Source organism: Cibotium barometz, chromosome 33, assembly GCF_041138505.1.
Source record: "Cibotium barometz isolate CiBa-2024 chromosome 33, ASM4113850v1, whole genome shotgun sequence".
Taxonomy (NCBI): domain Eukaryota; kingdom Viridiplantae; phylum Streptophyta; class Polypodiopsida; order Cyatheales; family Cibotiaceae; genus Cibotium; species Cibotium barometz.
The window spans coordinates 26,320,998-26,347,263 of record NC_141078.1 but is presented as its reverse complement, the minus strand read 5'-3'; the positions used below and the strand labels follow the sequence as shown (position 1 = coordinate 26,347,263).

The 26,266-nt window shown below is 42.5% G+C and overlaps 2 protein-coding genes across 3 annotated transcripts in view; one reads left to right on the top strand and one right to left on the bottom strand.

Annotated features, from left to right (window-relative positions):
• The first annotated feature begins 593 nt into the window (after positions 1-593).
• On the top strand, positions 594-2,266 carry LOC147619448 (BURP domain-containing protein 16-like). Its single transcript, XM_086773530.1, has one exon. The coding sequence runs from the start codon at positions 603-605 to the stop codon at positions 1,698-1,700; it is 1,098 nt and encodes a 365-aa protein (XP_086629656.1). The 5' UTR covers positions 594-602; the 3' UTR covers positions 1,701-2,266.
• Positions 2,267-12,879: 10,613 nt separating this feature from the next.
• The window catches only part of LOC147619447 (uncharacterized), a 33,246-nt gene continuing 19,859 nt past the window's right edge, over positions 12,880-26,266 (bottom strand). Inside the window, exons 3-7 of one of the 2 annotated variants that reach the window (XM_086773118.1) lie at positions 15,326-15,453; positions 14,977-15,121; positions 14,395-14,898; positions 13,875-14,212; positions 12,880-13,761 (exon numbers count right to left, since the gene is read on the bottom strand). In XM_086773118.1, the coding sequence (XP_086629244.1) occupies positions 13,537-13,761; positions 13,875-14,212; positions 14,395-14,898; positions 14,977-15,121; positions 15,326-15,453 (1,340 nt within the window). In that variant the 3' untranslated portion in view covers positions 12,880-13,536. The remainder of the gene's footprint in view (positions 13,762-13,874; positions 14,213-14,394; positions 14,899-14,976; positions 15,122-15,325; positions 15,454-26,266) is intronic. The other variant, XM_086773120.1, reaches the window with a different exon arrangement.

The window sequence follows — 26,266 nt, the reverse complement described above, 5'->3', positions numbered from 1 at the left end:
TGTTGTTGTAAGGATTTCATAATTTTCTTTTCTTTTCTTTTTTACTTGTAAGGATTTTATAATAAACGGTACCGCATGGCCATACATAGTGCAAACATAAGGTGGTAATGCTTTTCTATGATTATTATTATTTTTGTAAGGATATCATACATACTGCAAACAACATGATTTTATACATAGTGGAAATTTACTTTTTTTGGTTTTTAAAATTGTAAGGATTGTATAATAAAGTTTAGTGCTGGGGATGCACTGTTACGTTGGAAGTTGCGCTGACAGTGTCAGCAATAACGAGGCAAAGCGTAAGGTCTTGAATTATGAGCAATATAATATATTGAGAGAATTGTTAATATATATATATATATATGTATATATATATATATATATACATATATATATATATACATATATATATATATATATATATATATATGATTCGCCTTGTTGCGCATTGGAGTGAAGTCCAAGGATATAGAACAAACAAAGCCACACACATACGAGAACAAGGAAGACAAGGTACCAAGCATATTCCTCTCCTCTATAGAAATCCCCACCAAGAATGTGTATAAAATCACACAATCAGAGGGCAGAGCTAGTTAGCTACCATGGAGATTGCACACATGCATGTAAGGTCCCTTCTAGTGTCTTTGTTGATTGTCATTAGCTATGGTAGATTGAGCTTAACTAAGGGAGTTTTTGGTGGATTTGATGAGCATGCAGAGACATCTTGGCTTGCTTCCTTCCCTCACTTGCCTATCCCTCCTAGTGTGTTTCTAGAAGAGTCCCCCTTAACCCCTGAGCAAACCTCCCTCTGGGCCAACAACATCATGATGATGATGACAACAACAACAACAACAACTGACAAGAAGCTCCTAGGAAGTGGCTCCTCTCAATTTTGCTCCCAAGCTAGACTCCTTTGCACCCCTACCCCAAGGGTCAGAGGTGCCATGCCTGATGACGTGGACTACCTGCCTGGTGACTTCATCATCTATTCCTCTAGTGCCCCCTCCAAGGATGTGGAGCCCATTCCACGTGGTCGGTTTTTCAGGCTAAACCAAGTATCCATGGGACCTTCCATGATCCAACCTGACCTAAATCACCCAGTGTCATCAATGCCCTATCTCCCACATGCAATTGCTCAACAAGTACCATTGATACCATCCTCTATACCTAGTTTGCTAGGCATGTTTGGTGTGGACAATGCCTCTTCAATGGGCTATGTGATTAATCAAATTGTGAATAGGTGCAACATGAAGGTGAATGAGGAAGGGTCAGCTAAGGTGTGTGTGGCCTCTATTGAAGGGATGGTGGAGTTTGTGGTGAGCCAGATGGGGTCATCAGTGGGGGTGTTGGAAAGCCAACCTACACCAGAGTATGTGAAAGGAAATCAAACCACACGTGTGGTGGTGAAGTCCTTTGAATCAAGGAGTGAAAACACCACCGACAACGTAGTTTGCCACAAGCTTCTCTTCCCCTCCATGCTGCGTGGCTGCCACGTGCTCAAATCTACCAAGGTGTACGAGGCGCAGCTCCAGCTGGAGACACGTGGCGTGCCCTCCGTGTATGCAGTGGCTCTTTGCCACTTCGACACCAGCAAATGGAACGCCAACCATCCTTCCTTTGCGCTGCTCGGGACTTCGCCCGGCCAAGGAGAGATCTGCCACTGGATCCGAGCGGACGAGCACGTGTGGATACGCGTGTGAGCTAGTGCACACGCGTGTAACCACCGTGTGTGTGTGTGTGTGTGTGTGTGTGAGTGAGAGAGGGAAGCATATACACCATCATAGCATGTCCACATACGTGTGTTTTACTAATGTATTTCATCATACCATTGCATGTCCACATAGCATATGTACCATCATAGCATATCCACATACGTATGGTATTTCACCATACCATTTCATGTCCACATAGCCTATATACCATCATAGCATGTCCACATACGTGTGTTTTACTATGTATTTCACCATACCATCTCATGTCTACATAGCATATATCCCATCATAGCATGTCCACATATGTGTGTTTTACTATGTATCTCACCATACCATTGCATGTCCACATAGCATTTCCACATACATATAAGTATAGCTATTTGCACTTATTGAATAACACAACTCTTTGAGCACTCCCATTGCTAGAATCCCATATAAGAGGGTTTGAAGTGTACGATCGAATGCTACCTTAGAGCTCATTGATAATGTGTACTCTATCTTTGTAAACTAGAATATAGATTTCAATATAATAAATATAAGAGGTGTTATCCTTCTACCTCACTAATTAGTTACTTCATTAGGGGCAAGAGAGTAGCCTAGTGTTAAAGCTTCACGTTTGGAACCTGCTCCCCCCCTTTCCATCCCCCTCCCCCTCCTCTCTCTCTCTCTCTCTCTCTCTCTCTCTCTCTTTTACCTTGCACCATGAGGTGTGGGGTTTAAAAATGTCCTTGCAATACCCCCTGTCCCACGGCACAAAAAAAAAACTCATTACTTGGTTGTGTATTCTCTATTCTCTGAGATATACCAAGACATAACTACTTAGCTTGCCATTTGTCAAAAGTAGATCTATATGTGTGATATGTGTAAAAGCCATCCTTGATACTTGTGGCAAGTAAGAGAAACTTTACATTGTCTTTCCCAAACTAAAGGTAATATGTGAGCTTAAAGACATCTACAACTTGATTTCTTGTTCGTACTCAATGCTCAATCATATGCATTGTTTATGTGATTGAGCCATTGCTGCAACAAGCATTCTTTTTACTAGCATCTTATGTATTTTAGCTTAATGAATATATATAATTGGAAAGTTAAGGTTATTTCCCAAACTTAACAAAAACCAAAGTATTGTCTTGATTCCATGAACGTCTACTCAAATCATCAACTCTATCATGCATCACATAGACTACTTGCTACGAGATTACCGCTACGAGATTACCACTCATATCATCAACACCCAAGAGTAGATGTAGGTTCACATAAAGATATGCCACCTTAGCTGCGTCTGTCCTTATTATGTATCCCTCCAAGAAATTACCTTCCTCCAAACAAGTAGAATAATTTGAGTGAAACTATTTGCAAGGTAGGATGATGAAATACTAACAACAACAAATAGCTACAAGATACTAAAATCAAGACATGTAGACATGTATCCTCTCCCAAGGTTGTGTTTTTATTTCACGAAGTAAGCTACTCAAGGAAAGTGAAATCCACTCCCATGCTTTCTCCTCAACGTAGTTGTTATCTTTATGCTCCCCACACGATTGATCTATCTGCACTCTGCACGTTGCAATTTTCTCCCTTCATTCATCTTATTCTCCGTAGGGGGTCATCTTCTTTTAGGGCTTAAGTCTTAAACATGCATGTATAGAGAGTTTGACCTCTTTCATCTTCTCTACAATTGTAGGATCATTGCTCTCTTGTCTCGTTGTTGAAAAACTATATAGCATAAAACTTTCACTAACATCACATGACTCTCCTTGTATCACAAAAACCAAACAAATGTAAGGAAAATCTGCCTGTTTACAAGGACTCGACTTTACATTAAAAAATCACATGCCAACAGATGTGATCACTATCATTAGTACTTAAGATATTGTGTCTGGAGAGGCAGATAGACGAAACTACTCAAAGCACAAATAGGAAACCAAGAAATAGGATGGAAAGTAACTTGTACAAGTAAAAGGAAGAATACCCATATATCCCTTTGATTGTGCAGAAAGAATGGATAGGTGCATGCTAGCCCAAGCCTACAGCACTCCTATGGTAGTGCGCCGGGGGAGTCCCTATAGGGGTAGTGTGGTTGGAAGGTAGATCACCATAAAAGGTCCATCCTCGAACTAGTGGCAATGTTACAAATATCTTGTTTGTAGCTAGGAAGAGAGAGCTCCTTGTCGGTCCCCAAACAAGCAGTGCTGGCGAGAGCGTATTGTCAGTCCCAAACCAAAGGAAGTGCTACTAAAGGAAAGTTAGGGAGTGGAGCGCCTCTTTTGGCATTCAAGGGAAAACTTGGCACATGGCCTTACAGCAGTGCGCAAGCCCATCCGTCTCCCTAACATTCGAGCGTAGCAAAGTGCAGTGAGTGCAATAGCGAGAAAACTTCCATCCCCACCAAAGGCAGGCTAATAACAACTTAAAATATGATTGACATACAAACTTTGATAACATAATGCATTTGAATAGTGTTTATGTATAAAGGAATTGGAAAATTCTATAAAACAAAGATACATAGCATACATGCAACTAAAGGCAAGCATAATTAAATTAAAATTGAGAATATTGCTCAGGGGAGGCAGGTAGACAATGAGTAAATGTTGAGGGGAGGTATCCCATGTGAACGTGTAGCCTGTGCAATATAAACTTCATGGGATTATGCTCCTTGTAAAAACGATATACTGAAGTTGTTGTGTTGCTACAATTCATATTGAAATTTGTGCGGTATTTTGAAGCTCAATGAGTCATGTAACGAAGTTCTTTGTAGCTTATGAGAAGAGGGGAGCCAAAATAAAAGAGAGAGAGAACACATAACAAAGAGAGTGGATGAGTACATGATAATGGAGCATCATGAGCATACATAATCGAGACAAACATGGACAAACGAATAATGTTAACATGTCAAGTTAGCATATCATATTTAATAGTCATTCGTGCACAATGTATAAACAAATACTCTCATGGTCTAACACATCTTCTCGTTAGGTTAGCCGGCTTGTAAGCACAGAGCAATAATGATGAGAACATAGAAACTATACCATGCTTTAGACTGACTCTAGAAATCAAAGGTTTGCTTCTACTATTTGATTTTGTTATTATTTTCAGTGATTGGCTTGGGAGTATGGTTGTTATTATTGGTGTGGAGTAGAGGACACCAAAGATTATTGGTGTGGAGTAGAGGACACCAAAGACTATCTCTATGATTCTCAATTTACGTAATTTAGTGTGTTGCTACAATAAGAGTTTGGAGTTTTAAAGTTGTGCATTTCAATGCCTAGTGGTTTAGAGTGGTGGGGGAGAAGTTTTGTACACATACAATATATCACTTTAAAATCTCACATGGTACTCCCCACCTTCTCTCTCTCTCTCTCTCTCTCTCTCTCTCTCAAACTTAAATTACCTAGTAAAGAGCATAGTCCTCCCTGCCCAGCCCCCGAACACACACACACATTCAAATGAAATGCTCCATGATACCATAGTTTATTAAGGTTCAAATGGAGGAGTGGGCCTTGCAAACAAACACACACAAAAGAGAGAAAAATATTACTTCAAAATGTCTCATACTATTCCCCTCTGTGTGTGCGTGTGTGCGTGCATGTGTGTGTATGTGTGTGTGTGTGTGTGTGTGTGTGTGTGATAGCATCCTTCCTCAAGGCCAAAGTGAGAATTGATGTTGGGCACCTTCCCCCCAACCATAGACACACACTCAAAGCAAAGGGTTAAGTGAGGCTCAAACTTAAGTTCGAGCCACATTGCCACCTTGTTGATAGCATATTCCGCCCCTCTCCCTACCACAAACAATCAAATGCTACTATACCACCACATGCTCTCAAAATGCAGGTAACATCCACTACATGCTCTGATTTATTTTCCAAAAAGATTGTTAATGATTTTGTTTGGGGGCCTTATCTTGCATCAACAATAGCAAGCTGAACTTTATGCATAGAGCATCTATAGCAAAAGCAACGTAATGTCAAAAGCACAATGCCTCTAGAACCAAGGAGTGCTTTTGCATAACCCCATATCTTCCACAAAATGCTAGGGGACTCGATGGATCCCCTTTGAAAGATGTTGGCCTCTTGGGCACAGGGTCACTAGAAAACAGGTAGGGGCACATGCTTGATGATGGCCGCCGACAAAGAGGGAGATTGCCTTCTGGGCTTACTACAGCCCTTCAATAATTTCCCTCATCTGCTTTCGCACAAGATCGAGCCATGGCAGAAGAAGAAGAAGAAGAAGACTACAAGTACCTCTACGATGATTGTCAACACAGGCCATTTTGAGACACCTCCTGAGATCTCCACCAACAAGAAGGGCATCGTGATGGAGGTGCAGCAGTTGGGGTTTTGGCGAAGAGTGATTCCCACAACACGATAGAGAGTGCAGCTATGTCTAGCACGACAGCACGCAGCAGATGAACACGTAGCTGATGACAGGCAGGGGATGCCTTCCCAACAAATGGCCGCCTCCTTGGGTGTAGCTGCCTGTAGCACACTCCTGAGTCCTAATTCGTATTTAGTTTGCTCGCAAAAGGATGATTAGGTGGGTGCATGATGTCATCTTCTCTTGTATTGTACGTCACCCACAGCTAACCCAAGAAGGAAAGACCCTGGAAGAATACCACCAAAATCTTGCTAAAACTTCTCCGATTAGCTTCAGAGATGGATGAGGTAACTTTTCTCCACCATCGATTCATTTGGAAGCTTAATCTACCTTTGAACAACCTCGTCAAGAATGCAAAACCATCCTCTCTATTTCAGAAGCCATAATTATAGCCAGAGACTATGATAAAGTTTTTTTATGTAGAGAGTGTCGAGAAGGATATGAGTCCTTCCATGCTAATCAAAGAAGAGGTATTGAGTGCCTACATTGGGGCTTGACGGAAATACCCCTGTTCTAGGGAGATCTGGTTAGCACCATCAACTAGGTCTTGCAGCTTGTTCAGTAGAGCCTTATGGTGCCTTGTTTGCTAATCACATCATTTAATGACTATACTTGATGGATGCAAGGCCACACCAAAATGCACTTAATAGCCATTATCTAGTAGGGGGCTACACATTAATGTGCAACAATTGGTGCTTGGGCTCCCCTCCTACTTTGTAGACTAATTGCCTAGATGAAGATTGATGTGTAAAATCTTAAACCTATTTTTGGAACCTTATTTTGTAGAATGTCTTGTCTTTGGTCAAATGGGTTTTCATAATAGTACTATTCATGACAAAGCTTCTTTATGTTGCTTTTAGACTCTCGTAAGGCTCTACAAAGGCATCATGATTTCACAAAGAAAACTTTAGTATTACATGTCCATTGCAACCCCTTGTGTAAATTTCTGATCTTGGAACCACACCAACCTCAATCTCAAGCTCGAGTTTTCTTTTTTGAAATGCGAGGTATATGATTTTACTTTAAGGAGCCATCAAAAGATAAACATTAAAAGAGTTTACAAAGCTTTTTTCAAGGCATTCCATGCATACAACATCACAAAATTGATACATAGTAGCCCTAAGGCTTCTTGTATAACTACATCCTAGTCATACTCTTCATTCCAATGATGCTAAATAACCCATTGTTTCTCATATGTTATGCCAACCACAAAAGCACAACCCTAATACAGGACCATACTTTATCAGAGAGAGGAACCTTATCACCAAGAAGTACTTGCTTCTACTCGATGCTACTCAAGGCCTAGATGAAGTTCAACTTTGAATGATGTTTTTATTTTAAGTGGTAAATGACATACTCATAGCATGAACCTTGACATCATGGAGGACTTTATGCCATTCTCAAATTTATTTCCTTTTGCTAGTGACCCTCATTCTCAAAGTTGAACCCCCTTGCATTCTAGCTTGTCACATTTGATATCTCGTACTCTTGAATCTCCACACTCCTACCTCCAAAATTTGAGGACTTAAACTCTCACGCTAGTTCCAAAGTTATGAGTTTCTCCTAAATTTCCTAGATTGGTCTTGCATGGTAAGTTGTTTTTTCACTTTTGGCAGTGTTTATTAGATATTTCAGAGTCTTGTAAGTGTCCAATGTGTGAACAGTTTAGGTGTGAACATAAGATAGGGACTAGCTGCCTATATAAAGCATTAAACATGGTGGAAGTGTTATCATAATCTAATCATTGTTGTGCGCTATGCAATCTCTCTCTCTCTCTCTCTCTCTCTCTCTCTTCCACCATGTACAATGCTTTATATATATATATATATATATAAAGCATTGTACATGGTGGAAGTGTTATCATAATCTAAACATTGTTGTGCGCTATGCAATCTCTCTCTCTCTCTCTCTCTCTCTCTCTCTCTCTCTCTCTCTCTAAGCACCATCTACATGGCTTGAACCTCCATCTCCATTTCTCTTTACATAAGATATGCTCCTACACTCACATCATGAATATCTTCCACCCACCATAGCATGAGCTCTGATCATGTGGATACCAACAATGTTATCAGAGCCTTGATCCATGATTACTACTAATCACTTTTCATTAGCAAAACTATGTTTTCCCTCTTTGCCTAAACAGCCCCTATCAATGTTTTGCTTTGTTCTCCCTCTCTATAGAGCATCATTCTCTGATATTTTTAGTAAAGTTTGAGCTAACAAAGAACTCTATCATCACCTCAAGGGGCTTAACCCAACTAAAAGCTCAAACAGCCAAAATCGTAAAACAAACCGATGCAAAAACACATTTAAGAAAACGTAAAAATCGGGGGATATAGATAAAGTTGATCACATTCCTTTTAGGTTCTTCTAATTGGTGGTATAAGCTATTTACAACCCAAGTTTGAAGGCAAACCGTCAAGTGATTAATGAAAACAAAGTAGCTATTTACATGCCTCCTTCACTAAGCAAGAGATTAACTCTAATTATCTTGACTTTTTTTGGAGTTCTTGAGTTCCAAATCATTAATTTGTGCATTTCTATCCTGTATATATCCTTATTTTGGAAGACCCCCTTCATTTAATGCTTTAGTTGATTCCTAAACTACACTCCATTTCTGCCTTTGCTTTAAGAGGGAGCTTTGTAAAATCGTCAAATCAAAGGCATTGTGCAATCTCAAAACAAGAATTTGGGGCTTTCTCCAAATATTAAAAAATTCAACAAATTGAAGCTCCCGGAGCCGCAAGAAATGAGGGGTTTTCAAAAATTAGGGAAAAGTTAGCCTAATTACAATTTCTACCCCATCAAGAATTTGTGGCTTTTCTCAAATGTTGAGAAAATCATTAAATTGAAGGCCCACCACCTTGCATGGACAAATTTTTGGGGCTTTTCCAAATGTTGAGAAAATCATCAAATTGAAGAGCCTACACCGATAAATTTTTGGGGCTTTTCCATAAGAAATTCTTCTGCATCAACTCAACCATGCTAACTTGCACAAAGAAACTGAAGACCCACCACCCTACATGGTCAAATTTTAGGGGCTTTTTTCAATGTTGAGAAAATCATCAAATTGAAGAGCCTACACCGATAAATTTTCGGGGCTTTTCCATAGGAAATCCTTCTGCATCAAGTCAACCATGCTACATCAATAGAAATTTGGGGATTCTCCATCACCTCTTCTAAATCGAGTATTAAAGGATACTTTGCCTTGGCCCTTGAGCCTAAAATGATAGCGTAAGTGTCAACTACTTATAGTTTTCCATTTGGGGATTGATCAACCATATGATCCCTACATGGAAAATTTGTAGCCATTTCAATGGTAGTGACGTGTGGAGGCTATAATGGGTCAGGGTACTTTTTCCTTCTTTAGGAGTTCTTATCCCCCGAGCATGTGTACACTCTTATGAGTGTGTTAGTGACCTTATCATGTCACTTCACTCAGTCTTGTCTACTTTGAGTGTTGTGCTTCTCTCCATCTCTCCTTGCTTGCTATATCTATGTGTGTGTGTTGCTACCTTGGTTCATCAATGTCATTATATAATGACACTTTTGTGATATAGAAATGATGTTTTAAAATGTAATAAGATGTGAATTGCACATATAAGAGCGAGGGTGATTGTGAGGGTATAGAAAGGGTAATATAAATAATAATATAGTGAAGTTTTAGCAATAGTTAGGTGTCAAGATAAGCAAGGCTTAAAGCGAGGGGGTTCATGGGTTTGTGGAGAAAAATTTCTAAGTGTAAAATCATCACTATGAAGTAATATTGTTATAGTGACTGTGATTAGCGCATCTATGTGTGTCTGTGTGTGCATACATGTGTGTGTGAGTGAGCATGCAAGCATGTGTGTGTATGCATATGCATGTGTGTGTGTGTGTGTAAGTGTGTGTGTGTGTGTGTGTCCTAAAAATCGTCACTACCATTCAATCGAATGGATGACCTCCGGATCAAACAACACCCCTTGTCAAGTGTCAACTTCCAAACCCCCTTGTCATCAATGTCACGTCTTTGCAAACTGAATGACATCAATGGTGTATGGGATTCACCGTATATCTTTACTCACTCCAATGGTGAGCCTTTAAATAAAGCCAATCCACCCATGCATTTGATAATAATTATCGAGGCCAAGGTACAAGTCTCACCCTTTTGTGGCCAAACAAATAGATCAATGAAAACCATAGGAAAATGATTACATCCAAGCTATAAGACATGGTGTGTGACATGCAATGAGAGCAAATACAAGAAGGAACCGGCACATAGGTACAATAAAGGCTATAGGAATATGATTAGATCCAAGCTATAAGACATAACGTCAAGTAACATGCAATGAAAGTAAATACAAAAAGGAACTGGCATCCAAAGATTAAGTTAAAGCATTTAGTCATTAATCTTAATCAAGGCCATAGGTACAATAAAGGCTATAGGAATATGATTAGATCCAAGCTATAAGACATAACGTCAAGTAACATGCAATGAGAGTAAATACAAAAAGGAACTGGCATCCAAAGATTAAGTTAAAGCATTTAGTCAATAATCTTAATCAAGGCCAAAGAATGCATGTTAGAAGGCCATTCAATCACAAGACCTATGGTACTAAAAATAAAGAAAGCTAGCAAAGTCAATATAAAGACATGAAGAAAGGTTCTGAGAAGAGTCTTTGCCTTGAAAAGATGTTCTTAGTATGAAAATTAGGAGCAACGATGCCATGATGACTACAAGAAATTTACATTTCACCAAACCCTTGTAATGGATGGGATACAAAAGTTAAGCACCTATAGATTCATAAGTTTTTTTTTCCATTGCTCGACATAAGTATTTTTTTTCCATTGCTCTTGACCAAAAAAAAAAAAGTAAAAGTATTTCTTTCTATTGCTCCAAATAGAAAATGTGGACCTTAGTTATATAACTAAGGTAGAATTAGTCAACCAAAAATGACCTCCAAATGTTTAGGGACTCTTGAGGGTGAAGAAAAAAGTGCGTTGCTGCTCATTATTTTTGAACCTTAATATGACTAAGGAATGATTCAGGAAGGTATAAAGATGACCAAGGGTTATGAGATTCGCTTACTGCTAGGTGCAAGGGAGATAAGTAGAGATTATATATTCTACTTGTAGTTTGCAAACCAGAAAAATAAAGATTTGTGACCTTTGAAAAAAGATCGAATTCTCATCAAGCGTTGAAGGTAGATAGAAGGCCTAAGGAGACTGAAAAAGTAAGAAAAAGGAGGTATTGTGAGCACAAAATGAGAAGGCACTCTAAAAAAACAAAACTTTAAACTTTCTTAAAGGAATACGTTCGAATTTATTTGTTATAGCCATTTTTAGGCTTAAACGAAAGCACGAGAGCGTAATGTAATGCTTTGCCTAAGCGAAACTTGATTTTTATGCCATTAAAAACCAGCACTAAAGGCAGACCTTGATATGGTTTACCTTGGCTAGCTAATGTGAAGAAACTCCATTCTATAGATAGATGTGGATGCCTTGCCTTGGTAAGCGCTTACCCACCTTGAACATGCAATGTGTAGCAGGCCATTGAAGGCATCCCAAGCAAGCAAGGTAATCCCAAAAGCGTAGCAAGTATCCTAGCTCTTATAAATACCCCTGCTAGAGCCACTTGAGAGCTGAACCACTTCATTGCATCTGTGGTGATTGGTGGTTTAGTGTCATGGATGTTCCCAAGATTTACTTAGATTCCATCTTGTTTGAGTCATCCTTATTATTAGCATGCATGGTCTGACAGCTAGACGAGTAGGCATCGAAAATGATTCACTACCATTGTGTGTAGGCAAAGCAATAATACCTTTTACTTTCTCTTAGTTTGAAAAGAAAAAATAACACATAAAGAGGTCCTCTAAGATTTAGCCATCAACATAGAGAGAACCTCTAAGATTTAACCATCAACGTTAGGATATAACCTCTGTATCTTGCTCTTGCTGTCTTAGTTGGGTTTTAGATGATAGCTTTTTGCCTTTAATGCCTTCAATTTAGTGAACTCACAATCACAGGTCATCAAAATAACCGTATTCTTCCGACCAAGATGTGGAATCCAAATACTCAATGCTGATATGAGTTATGAAAGCAAGTGATTGCTCCAGCATAAGGGAATTGGCTGTAAACAACCACCCCCCCCCCCTCCCTTCTTGCTCCATCTACTGTATACTTCTGGCCAACATGTGGAGTCCACATACTCAATGCTGTTGGCCTTGCCATCACCTTCCAAACAAACAACTTTCTTTCAAGGTATGCTTACCCCTTTTTTGAGTGAGGGTACAGAATTCAAACTCAATACCTCATTTTACGGTTGCAAGTGTGTTACCGCTGGTACCACTGGGCTAGAGCCCACGAGGCACAACGGTTACCTTTGCCAGCCGCATCTTATACAACTTCAAGACCGTGCAGACAGTCCAACACCTACTCTGGAGGCCATGCAATATGTATGTTTATGATGTACACTGAATGTATGCATGAATATGCATATACAAAGCACATGCGTGTATGCAGTGTAATTACATTCTGTACAGGAGGGAAAATACAATGGGAATTACTGCACTTCCGAAAACATCCCTTTGCAGAAACAATCAACAAAAATCTAGGATTGTTAGGTTAGAAACTAGATATATCGATTACTAATAGTTAAGGTAATAATTAATTGCAAAGAAATATATTTGAGACAGAATAGAATTTCTAGGTTAGAAACTAGATGTATAAATTACTAATCAGCTAAAGGTAGATTCTGTAACAAGCAAAATGGGGAAAACAAGGGCTTAAAAGGAAAGGCAGAAATTTAGAGTACTCAATAATTGCAAAGAAATATATTTGAGAGTGATTGAGAAGAGATTCTATGCACATGCCGCTTAAGCAGATAGTGTTGTGAGCTGGGCAAAGGATAAGTGCACAAAATGGGATGTGCATGTGGAAATCAGATTGACAATGGTCTTCAAAACTCCCATACATTTCCACCAATTGACGTTAGAACCCAGGTTACATGATCCGTTGTTCTGTTTGGCACGCAGAAACTGCAAAAGAATTCAGGTCTGCTGGAGTTCTGACTATAGAGATGGGAGATCGGTGCGATAAATGCTTGCAGACAAAGCTGTGTTAGAATAATAAGCTTTGACCATGCACAATAAGGCCCGCCAAGGCTAGCTGTATCTAACAGTCAAATATCTTAATCATAAAGGACCAGGCATCAGGACAGCTCAGCATGACTACATTATTTAACTGGCCTGAGAATGTCTAAGACACTTCATGCCATGTAAAGAGTCGTTGAATCATGGAAGCCAACAACATTCGATTCATACATTAGCATTTACCACAAACTGCATACTGCTTATCATCATGAGTGCAGCTCTAGGGGATAACCTTGGCTGCCTATGGAGGGAGACTCCACAGCTGCAGCAACGTTTGATTCATACAAAATCTTTTACCAAAAACGACATATTGCTTATCATCAGGAGTGCAGCTCTAAGGGATAACCTCGGCTGCCTATGGGGGGAGGCTCCATAGCTGCAGCAACTTTCTGACGGAGGTTGAACTTTTTAGCAATTATAGGTCTCACATCATCTACACCGACCAAAGTCTCCAAAAACGGAAGTAGCCCAGTTAGAGCACAATCTGATTGGTCATCAAACCAGCTCTCAATCGGTATGCCATTGTCTACCTGAAAACCAAAAGCCTGAAACAAAACATGTCAATCCCTTATTTGTGCACTTGGGCAGACTCACAATGCCTGGAAAACGTACCAGCTGTGCATAGTTTCCACCAGCTTAGTCAAATCCATGTTCTTACCTGGGGAGAATTGTCCACTATTGCCATCTTAGATAGATCCCGATCCAAGACAGTGAGATCTTTCAAATAATTTCCCTCCACAAAAACACATGAATCCCGAAACACACGATGTCGTATAAGCCTTCTCTTTGGATCCAAAACATTTAGTAATTGTTCTGCATACACACTTTGACTCGCTGTGAACACAATGATTTCGAACATTTGGGCAACCCTCTCCATAAACATCTGCAAATGTGGCCTGCGCCGTACATAGACAGTGTACTCCTGACAATTGAAGATTACAGGAAAAGTGAAGTCTGCATCTTCACAGTGTTCGAAAGTAGAGTGAACCAATGTCTCTGTTGAGGTGGGAAACAGTGTGGATGAATGTCAGTGACACTAGATAGAATTGCACAAGCATGCACACTCACCCCTACCGGCACATGGGTCACATTCCATCCAACCATGCATGCAAGCAAACACACCCACATGAACACGCATGCCAACACCCTCAAATGACCAGACCAACTGTGGGACTTACCATCGAGATCCAAAACAAGGGTAATTGGAGGACAACGCCGCGTCTGTTTGGGAAGCAAGACAGCAGGACGACATGTTGATACCACTTCCGAAAGATCTGGTAAATGTTTGATAAAAAGATAGGGGTCAAAATCATCATGGTCATAATCCGCCACAGCTTCACCCCGACTGCTTTCAGAGTCACAATCCAAAGACTTGGTCTGTTGAATCGCCAGGCACAAGGATGCCCCTTCAGAATCCAAAAGCCCATCCTCCTCCATCAGGTCAGCAGATTGAGCAGGATGTCCGTTTTCATCCCCAAGTGACCACTCCATGCCATGTCCAACGCGGGAAGATAGTGATACAACTACAACTTGCCCAGAGACAGGAGAACCTGCCTTCTCCAAGGCTTGATATTCAGCTGCAGCATCCGATTCCGGGCCTTCTGTACCTCGCTCTGCACAGCCTTTGCCTCTTGTGTCTGCATCCGCATCCTGCTTTTCGTCTGAACTATCAGCTAGTTCAACTGTAACAAAAGCTTCACATCAAGCACTCATGATCTACATACAGCACTTTATGAGATGGTGCATATGGCATTACGCACCAGTCCAACGATAAGAGCCACACCCCATACATGCACACCATAACAACGTACCACTGCTAGTGCAACTATTTGATGCGTCTCCACTTGAACCTTTGAATAAGTGGAAAACTGGAGAAAAGATTGTGTCTAATGCTGTAGAGGCTCCCTGCAATACAACATTTAGACAAGGACAAACTAAAAAATACTACAAAAGTCAGAAATGTGTTGTCTACCAAAAATCTGAAGCTAGAAAACCCTGTGGAAAATAAAATCAATGAACCCAGTGCTGGAAGACAATGATGGATGGTATAACCAAGGTGCCAATACATCAGACTAATGACGTCATAGCATCAAGTCCAAGTAGCAATACCTTGTGACTACATGATCCATCAATACTGGAAAAAGCCAGTCTAAGGTCCTGACAAGCATCCTCAGTCAGATCATTAGTCTGTGAGCAGACCCTTGATCTACGAGAGCTTTGTTGTGTGAAACGTGATCCTGCCTCCCCCCCACCCCACCCCAAAAAAAAAAAAAAAAAGTGAGCATAAAGTCTCAAACCTAGCAAGGGAAATAAGTGAATCTTGATTTCATCGGACCCTACTAACAAGATTTAAGCCATCAACCTTATCATCTTGGCCAAAAACATTTTGCAAAGAATCTTAAGCTTTAACCCTCAAGCAAAACCTTCGATTCGAACTGTTTCTAACCCAAAACATTTGAAAACCTAGATAAAACCTCTTTGTAATAAAAAGCCCGATTTTGGGAGTTTCTTACATGCTTCGTGCATATTTACTCTTGATCCCTCATCCACCACTTGTGTTTAACCCATAATCTGCCCAAAATTTGTGATTATTCCATCTCCCATTGCCTATACTCTCTTCCTCTGCCTTCTTGTGCAACTACCTACTATCTCCTTCCAAAGTTCTCTTCACCTTTTTGTTACTCTTCCTTCTCTTCTTTTTCTTACTTTTCTCTTCATTCTTCTTCCTTCTCTCTTTTTGACTTTCCTCTCTTCTAAATTCTCCCACGTCACCATGCTTCTCTTCAAGGAGTAAGTTCTCAAGGTTTAACACCTTGCAGGTTTCATTGTTTCATCATAATCCTTGAGAATATCCTTCCTCGTGCTTTGCATCAAATCTACTGGCTGTGTTATTCCACCACATGTATTTGAAGACAGCAACTGAAGAAAGAGTCATGTGCAAAGCCACGGCTCTAAAACTGTTGGGATTCGGAGTCATATGTACATGTGTCCACCTCTGTGTGTGTGTGTGTGTGTGTGTGTGTGTGTGTGTGTGTACCCAATTGGTGCACCCGTGCTTTCTCATTATGTATGTACATTGGACAAGAGCCCATGGCAATTACATATGAATTGGTGCACCCGTGCTTTCTCATTATGTATGTACATTGGACAGGAATCCATGTCAATTACATATGCCGGGGATTGATGCCACTCATGTGATACTGTGGACTTGGCTTTCCGCTAGGACTTGTGCCTATGTGTGCATGCCAAAAATGCCTGGAGGATTGGTGTTCCATTCGGTCTGGTATCTCGTGTACTTGCCTATAACACGTCTATTTTGGTATAGTCTCATGAACGGGAATTATCCATACCAATTCTACATTGCATAGCAACTTTATGTGCTTGGCTATAATTGAATTTGCATGTTGTTTTCATGCTTGCCTGACCAATGTGTAGTTTCGGTCCCTTTCGGATAAGGGGACGCCCGCCCATGAACCGTGCATGTGGAACTGTCTTCTGACATGGTTATGCGGCATGTGACAGGTGGTAAGCATTGGTCAAAAACCTAGCCTCAGGAATTAGCATTAATTTATAAGTGAATTTCTACATCTTTCATTACATTTTGGGCGACCAAAACTCACTTCTAATTATGGCCAACCCTGTGTGATGTCCCAAGGTGGACAAAACTAAATGCCCATCGCCCAAACCTTATCCCCTTTGTACAAAGGGAACAATCAGTCATGTGTCCATCCTAGCTTGCACCACAAGTCACTTGTCCTCTATGCCTAACACCCAAGGTGGACATCTCATCATCTCTCTTCCCTCTCTCTAGCAGTAGGTGCCTCCCTTCATGAGCCACTTTGGCTGCATTTTCTGCATTTTATCCTTCCCAACTCCATATCCAAGCTTGCTAGTGTATTTTCCAAGCTTCCAAGAGTGTTTCTAGGTAGTATCCACGATCCTACACACTCCCAATGACTGAAATTCAGTAAAACAACTCTTATATTTTCTGTAATTTCTGGTCTTTTGGCAAAAAACACTAATTTTAGCATTCCTTTCTCAAGTTGAACCATAGGCGAAGCTTTCCCAAGATTTCCTTCATCCTCTTGAAGACTTTTGTCGCAAAGGATCGCTACAAATTGAAGATTTCAACACTCCAATCACGAAGACTCTTCCGTTGTCTTCGACTCTACTTGCAATTGGTAATGCTTAATTATAGAAGCCTCTCAACTATGTCAGGACAGACGCCCTTTTCCTCGGGGTATCCGTAGAAGATCCAGATGGCATGGGAGGATTAGAGAGATCGTCACAAATCACCAGCAGATACTCTCCAGGCAGTTCACCCCGAAGGAGCTTGTCTTCATGCTTCAGCAACCTATGAGGGATTTCATTCACGGAGGACTTGTCTATACCCTCAAACATTCATGAGCCTTACGCGCCCAAAGATGTCTCTGTGGACACTTTCGTCCCCTCTTAGTAGCTTCCCAAGTTTCCTATGTTTTCCATTTTCCCATGTTACTCTTGATCTCGCTTCTATCTCACACATTTATTTCGGGACAAGATTACAATATCTGGACTTATGGGACTGTTTTCTCTCGCCCATTTGTTTTGGGACATGATTTTGATATTAGTATTATGGAGACTTATTTAGTCTCGCCCATTTATTTGGGACATGGATTTTTTATGTCACGTGCATCCCGCACTTGGATGCCACAAGAACATATTTGAACAGAAGGTACAGGACTTGGAGTGAAAACTAGTCCCGTCTGAATTATGAACATTGAAGTTACCGATTCCACCACTAAGCTTCCGCATGTTACATTGGTATCAGAGCCTTCTTCAAGTGATTCAGCCAGAAAAAACAGAAAAAAAGAAAGAAAGAAAAAAATTTGCTTGTGTAGTTGGTTTCTAAACGCCAAAGGACCACCCCTTTCGGTGTGACTCCTATCCCTAGAAGGACGGTTGGTTTTTAGCCTCCGGAAAGTCTCCCACACGCATAGTGGATGGTTTTATTGTGTTCCACAAAGGAAGTGCATATTCATGCTATGGCAAGCTTCGACGAACAGAGAGAACAAAGAACTTCGGAATAAGGAGCACTAGGCAATCCTTCGAGTGCAGCAGACATGGGTGTGAACGACACGTTACAAACATTGATGCGAGCAATCGTAGACCAGAGCACCAAATTGCCGGGGATTGATGCCACTTATGTGATATTGTGGACTTGGCTTTCCGTTGGGACTTGTGCCTCTGTGTAGATGCCCGAAAATGCTTGGTGGATTGGTGTTCCATTGGGTCTGATACCTCATGTACTTAACTAGAGCACAACTATTTTGGTATAGTCTCATGAACGGGGATTGTCCGTACCAATGCTGCATTGCATAGCATTTTTATGTGCTTGCTTGCAATTGAAATTGCATGCTGTTTTCATGCTTGCTTGACCAATGTGTAGTTCAAGGTAAGGGGACGCCCAAAGCGAACCGTGCGTGTGAAACTGTCTGTTGACATGGTTATGTGGCATGTGACAGGTGGTAAGTATTGGTCATAAACCTAGCCTTAGGAGTTAGCACTAATTTATAAGTGAGTGTGTATACAATTCATTAAGTTTTCGGTGACCAAAACTCACTTATAAATTATGACCAGCCCGATGTTCACACATTGATGTCTCGAGGTGGACATAACCGAATGTCCACCGCCCAGATCTTATCCCCTTTGTACAAAGGGAGTAACCAGCCATGTGTCCACTCCAGCTTGCTCCACAAAGCACTTGCCTGCCACCTACACTGGACAACTCACCACCTCACTCCTCCTCCTCTCTCAAGAGATTGGCGCCTCCTTCATGAGGGGGTGTTGGGCTGCATTTTCTGCACTTTTTCTACCCAACACCATTTCCAAGCTTGCTAAGGTGTTTCTCAAGCTTCCAAGAGTGTTTCCGGATGTTAATCACTCTCCTACACACTCCCAATGACTAAAATTCAGCAAAACAGCTCTCTTTATTGCTGTAATTTCTGGTCTTTTGCTGAAAACCCTAACTTCAACCCTCCTTTCTCAAGTTGAACCATAGGGAAAGCTTTCCCAAGGTTCCCTTCATCCTCTTGAAGACTTTTGTCGCGAAGAAATGCGACAAATCGAAGATCTCTTCACTCCAAGGACTTCCATCGCGAAAGACTTCCGCTGTCATCGACTCTACTTCCAATTGGTAAGCTTTAATGCTTAAATATGAAAGCAAGTAGCAGGAGGGAGGAACCGGATTACAAGATCACATATCCTGTGTGGTGTTCTCTTGTCCTACGTGCTCTCTTGCAGATTGCTGCTACCATGTGTTGGTGGAACAATAGAGCAGATGGTAGGGAACATGGGCACTTGAGAGGGTAGTGTGGATTGCAAGTCTACATCGACAACCACTGGTTTGCAATACTGTATTCATATGCATTGGTATGGAAATCTGGTCAGAAATGCCCATGACAGTATGTACTTGATTCTCCCAAGATCAATATACTTTATTTGAGAGAGGGATCGGCCGTTCCGGCTCATTGTGTGTCTCTTGTCAATTCAACAAATTACTTCTTGTATTTGAGCAAGTGTCCATCAAATCTTAGTGTATTTAAGTGTATTGATTAGCATTGTGTTCACCCAAGTTACAACAGATCTTGGCCCTAGAAGAAAGAACCCAAAGAATACGTTTTCCAACCCCTTTTTCTCCGTCACCTCCTCTCTCTCCTTCTCTTTCCCACATCCCGATAGCAAATCCTCTTCCTGACAACCCTTCTAAAGGCTTAGCACCGTAGCCGAGTTCAACACACTCAAGTTGCAGATGCGAGCATTGGAGATTCGTTGAATGGAAGACCGTGCGGCAACATCCCATGCTGCCTCACAAGAAGACACCAAGCTACGCATGGAACACGAAAGATTCCTTGCAGCTTTAAACACAAGAGCAACACCAGCTGCTTCCTCGAGTCATCAGTTAGAAGTCATCTCCTGTCTATATATATACATCAGGGCCTCTGTTGTGGGTGTGCCCGCCCTCTGTAGGTGTCTTATCATTTTTCCTCACTCCCCGTATTTTTCCCCCATTTTTCCTATTTTTCTGTGGCTTGGGTGGATGCCCAATGTTGGCAGGAGGGCCCATGAGCTGGCCGACTGATGGTACTGGTCCACGACTCCACATCTGTGCTGGCCAACTGCTGACAATTGGCCGACTGGCTGTGTTGGCTGGTCGTGGAGGATCAGGGCCTGTCGACTGCCCTACAGCAAGCCGACTGCTGTTGGGGGGCCATATAAAATGGCCCCCAGCCCCCTTGTCACCATTGTAGTATTCCCGAGATCTTCTTGTGTATATAGAGCAGAGTTACACGCCTCTACCATTCTCTCTCTTGTGCTGTTATTTTTCTGCATTGCGTTTTGCTCGTGTTCCCAGATCTGGTCATCATCTCCGCTGCGTATTCTGACATGGTATCAGAGCCTAGGCTCTAGATAGTTCTTGGGATTTGTGTGAGCAAGAGGGGGACTGTTGTGTTGCTGATTGGTGGACTGTTCGGGACTGTTTGGGAAGAGGAGAAGCAAGAGGACGGCGGGCTGATTTGCTGGACAGCCACTTGCAGGTGTTAGTTCTTCTTTGTTCCCACCCACCCACCCTTTTCAGAGTACATCCCCGCAATGGCAGATATGTTTGAGATGGCCAAGAGGCATGTGAAGATCCTGACACTCCCCACGTTCCCGGTGGACCGTCAGTTGGATGGAAACAACTACGCCATATGGAAGGTTATGATGGAATCTGTTCTGGAGTCTTACAACCTCGCTGATTTCGTCGTTGTTGGGGTTCCACGGCTGGACGTAGAGGAAGGGGAGTTACTGTTGATCCGAAAGGACCGGGAGGCACAGGCACAGATGTGGGATTGTGTCAACGCCAAGGTCTGTTCGTTTATCTTTCTCAACTGCACACCACAAGTAATCAATCACGTAAAGCATATGACGCTGGCCAGAGGTATATGGCAGCATTTGGCTTCTCTTTACAGCAGGGTATCGCCCATGACGAGGATTTCCTTGGAAGTACAGATGCGAGTTATGAGCCCTGCAAAGTTGTTGACGATGCGGGAGCATATTAACAAGCTGCAGGCTCTTCAACAGAAAGTTCTTCAGGCTGGGAAGGAGATATCGTCACAAGACATGGCCATAACGTTGCTGTCACACTTGCCCTCTCAGTACTCAGTATTTTACTCGTCTTTGATTACCAATGGCAGGCTCAGCACCATCACATGGGAGGAGCTTGTGCCCATGGTCTTGGACTAGAAGGAACGATTCACGAACCCTCCTCAAGGTGGAGGTTCGGAGGCCTTAACTGGCCAACGATCGAAAGGCCGTAACACGGGCAAAGGGAAGGCTTCGTCGGAGAAGTCTTCTGAGAAGAAACTAAAGGCAGAGAGGACCTATAATGATTGTGGCGAGAAAGGCCACTATTGGAGGCAGTGTCCCAAGCGGAAGACCGAGAAGGGTGAAGATTCCTCAGCAGCAATCATGAAGACTCCGGCTTTTGTGCACCTGGAGGTGATGGACACCGATGTTTCATTTTCTTCAGGCAGGGAGGAGGTTGGAGGATTCTCCGCAACGGATACTCGGGAGTGGATTCTAGACAGTGGTGCTTCCTGGCACATGACTCCTTCCCGTTCTGATTTACACGATCTCTGCAAGTATTCTGGTCACATTCTTACCAGGGATACATCCACTATCCCAGTTCACAGTGAGGGCAGGATGGAGATAGTTCCCGATGGCAGAGGGGGGAAGCATTCCTCCCAGGTGTTGTATGTTCCGTCACTTGGTTTTCATCTGTTGTCAGTGCATTAGGTTTGCAAGACTGGCGTACGGGTGGAGTTTGATGAGCATTTTGTTGCTCTCCGGGACAAAGCAACAAGCCAAGTGATTTGGGAAGGCGGAGTGGAGAATGGAGTTTACACTCTCTCTCCCAGGATGAGTGGTTGTCTGGTAATGGCCACTTAAGTGTGGATACGTTGCAGGTTCAGGCTTTCCGAGACCAGATGGTGGATAGCTTGCCAGTAGATCGCAGCAGTTGGCAGGAACTCTCCAATACAAATGTTGGTAGTTCTTGTGTTTGTCACTCAGAGGAAACTGAACAGGTAACTTATGCTCTGATGTCTCGTAGTATTCGGGACAAAGAACCTCCTGTAGATGAGAATGTTCTTTCCACGGGGACCTTTCGGAAAGCCAAGCAAGTGGCAGTTGATTACTTGCAGAAGGAGGTGCATTCTCTAGGCTTTGTGGTTCCGGATTCAGGGGGGTGGTTGACAGGTTTCAGAAGGCCTTGCCTGGTCTTCAGCAGGTTTCCAAGACTAGGCTTTGCACCGTAACAGGTGTTGATCCTTGTGAGCTGTGTGATGCCTCTTTGACTCAGAAGCAGAATGGTTCATTGATTCGGTTGATGGACACCAGATTGGACAGGAGCTTCCTAATGAGGCAGTTGAGCTCATGGTTGCAGATGACTCTCTGGGAGGCAGGATTGAGTTTCCTGTGGTTTTTGCGGCATGCGAAGGATCATGGACTCTTGTACACAAGAGGAGGATTGATTGATGGAGTCCAACTCCACGGTTGGAGTCACTCAGTTTGGGGAGGAGATCCGGACACGAGGAGATCTACTTCAGGCCCAGGAGCAGTTTTACGGAGCAGTAAGAGGCAGTCATCTTTTGCCTTGTCGACGACAGAGGCAGAGTACCGGACTGCTTGTGATGCTGCTTGTGAGGTGGTGAGGCTGCAGAGGTTGCATTGCAGGATTGGGCTTCCACTCGAGGAACCCATGGTCATCCAGAGGCACTTTGTTCGTGAGCAGATCGTTGCTGATGACATCTTGCTAGAGTTCTGTTCGACGGAGGACAGTACGATGGACCTCTTCACGAAGTCGCTATCTCAGGATTTGCTCAAGCGGCACCCCAGCTCCATGTGGTTGGTTTCACAGCCAGGAGCTGAGAGGGGGTGTTAGAAGTCATCTCCTGTCTATATATATACACCAGGGCCTCCGTTGTGGGTGTGCCCGCCCTCTGTAGGTGTCTTATCATTTTTCCTCACTCCCCGTATTTTCCCCCCATTTTTCCTATTTTTCTGTGGCTTGGGTGGATGCCCAGGGTTGGCAGGAGGGCCCATGAGCTGGCCGACTGATAGTACTAAACCACGACTCCACATCTATGCTGGCCGACTGTTGACAGCTGGCCGATTGGCTGTGTTGGCTGGTCGTGGAGGATCAGGGCGTGTCGGCTACCCTACAGCACGCCAACTGTTGTTGGGGGGCCATATAAAATGGCCCCCAGCCCCCTTGTCACCATTGTAGTATTCCCGGGATCTTCTTGTGTATATAAAGCAGAGTTACACGCCTCTACCATTCTCTCTCTTGTGCTGTTATTTTTATGCATTGCGTTTTGCTCGTGTTCCAAGATCTGGTCATCATCTCCCCTGCGTATTCTGACATCATCCTCCCAAGAGGATGAACTTCAATAAGTAAAACGATATACTCGACTCCACAACCCTTTATTCGTGGTTGCATCAATTTGAAGCTTATTTTGTTGCTGTAAGAAAAAATGATACTGACAGAGTGATCTTGGCTAGTTGGTATTTAGAAGGTGAGGGGCCATTCCATGGTGAACCCAATGGGCCCATGCCAACACCAGATTAGGTATGGCAGCTTATGTCTGGGACGAGTTTGTCCTCGATCTTAAGCGACGATTTCTACCGCCCCATTACCTTAAGCGGCCCAAAGACGAGTTTGTCCTCGATGTTAAGTGACTGTTTCTACCGCCCCATTACCTTGAGCGGCTCAGAGACGAGTTCAAGGGTGCATGTTCTTAAAACGCGCAACGAGTCCTTCAATTTGCCAATAAAATTTTGAACTTGTGTTTGCAATTAGGCATTTCAAACAAGGACAAGAAAGGGCAATTCCTTTATGGTCTTGACACGCAAATCCAATGGGAGGGGTGTATGTTTTGGCCATCCACCTTCGAGGATGCACTCTCACTTGACCAGGGTGCTGAAATGAAGTACAATGGCAGAAAGCCCAAGACTTTCCACTGCCCAACCTTCGACTCCCAAGGTACCGCCTCGGGGATAAAAGGCCAAAACCCAGACAGGGTCTTCCCCAAGACAAAGCATGGGAGCCTCTGGCTCCAAGACTGGACTAACGCGCCCAAGCTTACTCCAGATCAGAGAACTCAAGCAGGAGTATCAGTAGGAAACTGCGTGCAGAAGAGACAACTCAGTGCAAGGAGGAGGATAGGTGTTTCTTTTGTCACACAAAAAGACACATTTCTAAGGTTGTCCAAAGAAGACTACCACTCCAACCTCCACACTTCTGTCGTGTGCTCCGCTCCCACACACCCCCAAGCAGCCGTCTGTGGTACTTCAAACCCTAGTTCTTCGATTGGTGCAATCGTTACCTGGGAGTTCGAAGATATGCAGAAGGGTGTCCAAGACCAAGAGTATGGGCACGACGACTGCTCAAGGCTTTTGGCTAGATAGGTGCCAGAGAGTCGTCTTGTTTGAGAATGGCGGCACGCGGAGGATATGGTCACGGAACACGTCGCTGAGCGAGCCGGGTTCCTACGGACTTTGGTAGACAAGAAGGTTGAGGGTTTTAGCATAGGCATGAAGACGAGCATCAAGTTTGAAGCTCAATGTACCAAACTAGTGACTCAGGGCATAGAGTTTGTGCGAGACTTTATGGTTTCCCCTCTTGTAGGAGCAAACATAATCTTGGAAATTCAATGGTTTCACAAGTTCTAGCCAAACATTGATACAGGAAGAACAACTCTGTTGGAAAGTCCAATGCAATGAATGCACGTGGGAGATCCCAGCAAAGGGGTAAAAGCCAAGGCACACTTTTCGGATTACCTGAAATGTATCCAAAGTTCCAATGACCATTAAGTGTGAGCCAGGAATCCTGAACTCTCCTCTCATAAGCCACTTGCAAGCTAAATGAGAAATACCGAAAGACGCACAATGTGCGATGATTTATATCCAGACTGCCCAGACGATGGCCAGTGCTTCTGAGAAGTACCGCAATCTCCACGACAAGTTCCAGGAGATTTTTCTTTGGAACAATCCCCCTCCCAGCTCCCCCCGTCTAGATCAAAGGACCATAAGATAGACCTCCTCCCAAGCTCGGATTCCTCGAGTAAGTTTCCATACCACCTATTCAAGACAATGGAATCAAAGTTGAACCACCAACTCCAAGAATTGTTGCAATCAAGCTTCATACACCATAGTGTGTCGCCATTTGCAGCCCCGATCATAGTAGTTAGGAGGTTGTTTGAAACGGGTTTCCTAAAAGTTTCAACTGGATTTCGTAAAATCAGCCCAAAGTTTTCTACAAGTTTCCTATCTACAAGTTTTTGCATGTACAAAATTTCAAATATATACCGCATAAAATATGTAAAAATAGCACTAAATGCATAGAATACATGGAAACATCAATTTGAAGCCTACAGTCTTTGAATCACAAATAACAAAAACCATATAATCATCCATCATCAATGTCAAATGATCATGATTCAAAGACCATGGTCCACTATCCATGATCCAATCATCCATCATTCCATGCCACAAAAAAAAAAACCATACCTGACACTACATAGGTTAAAACTTATAAGTTTAAAGTGTTCATGTCACATGAATCATGATGAATCAATAGTCATGGCCCAATGTCCATAAACAATACAAAATAAATCAGCCCTGATGAGGAAAAGCGGCACACGGAAACCAAAAAAAACAAGGTGTTCTCAAAATTGGACGAGCCATTCCAAGTAAGTAATCACCGATACGAGTAACATCGTGATAGGAGTTGTGTTACAACAAAATGGCCATCCAGTAGCCTACATGTCTCATAAGTTATTACCTGCAACAAAGAATTACTTGGTCTATGAACGAGAACTTCTCGCAGTAACTCAGACCCTAGAACATTGGAAGCATTTTCTTTATGGCCGAGAATTTGAGGTCACACTGACCATTAGACATTGCGTTGGATTCAGGCCATGTCAAGTGCACAATGGAGTACCAAATCTTTCGGCAATATGGTGGTAT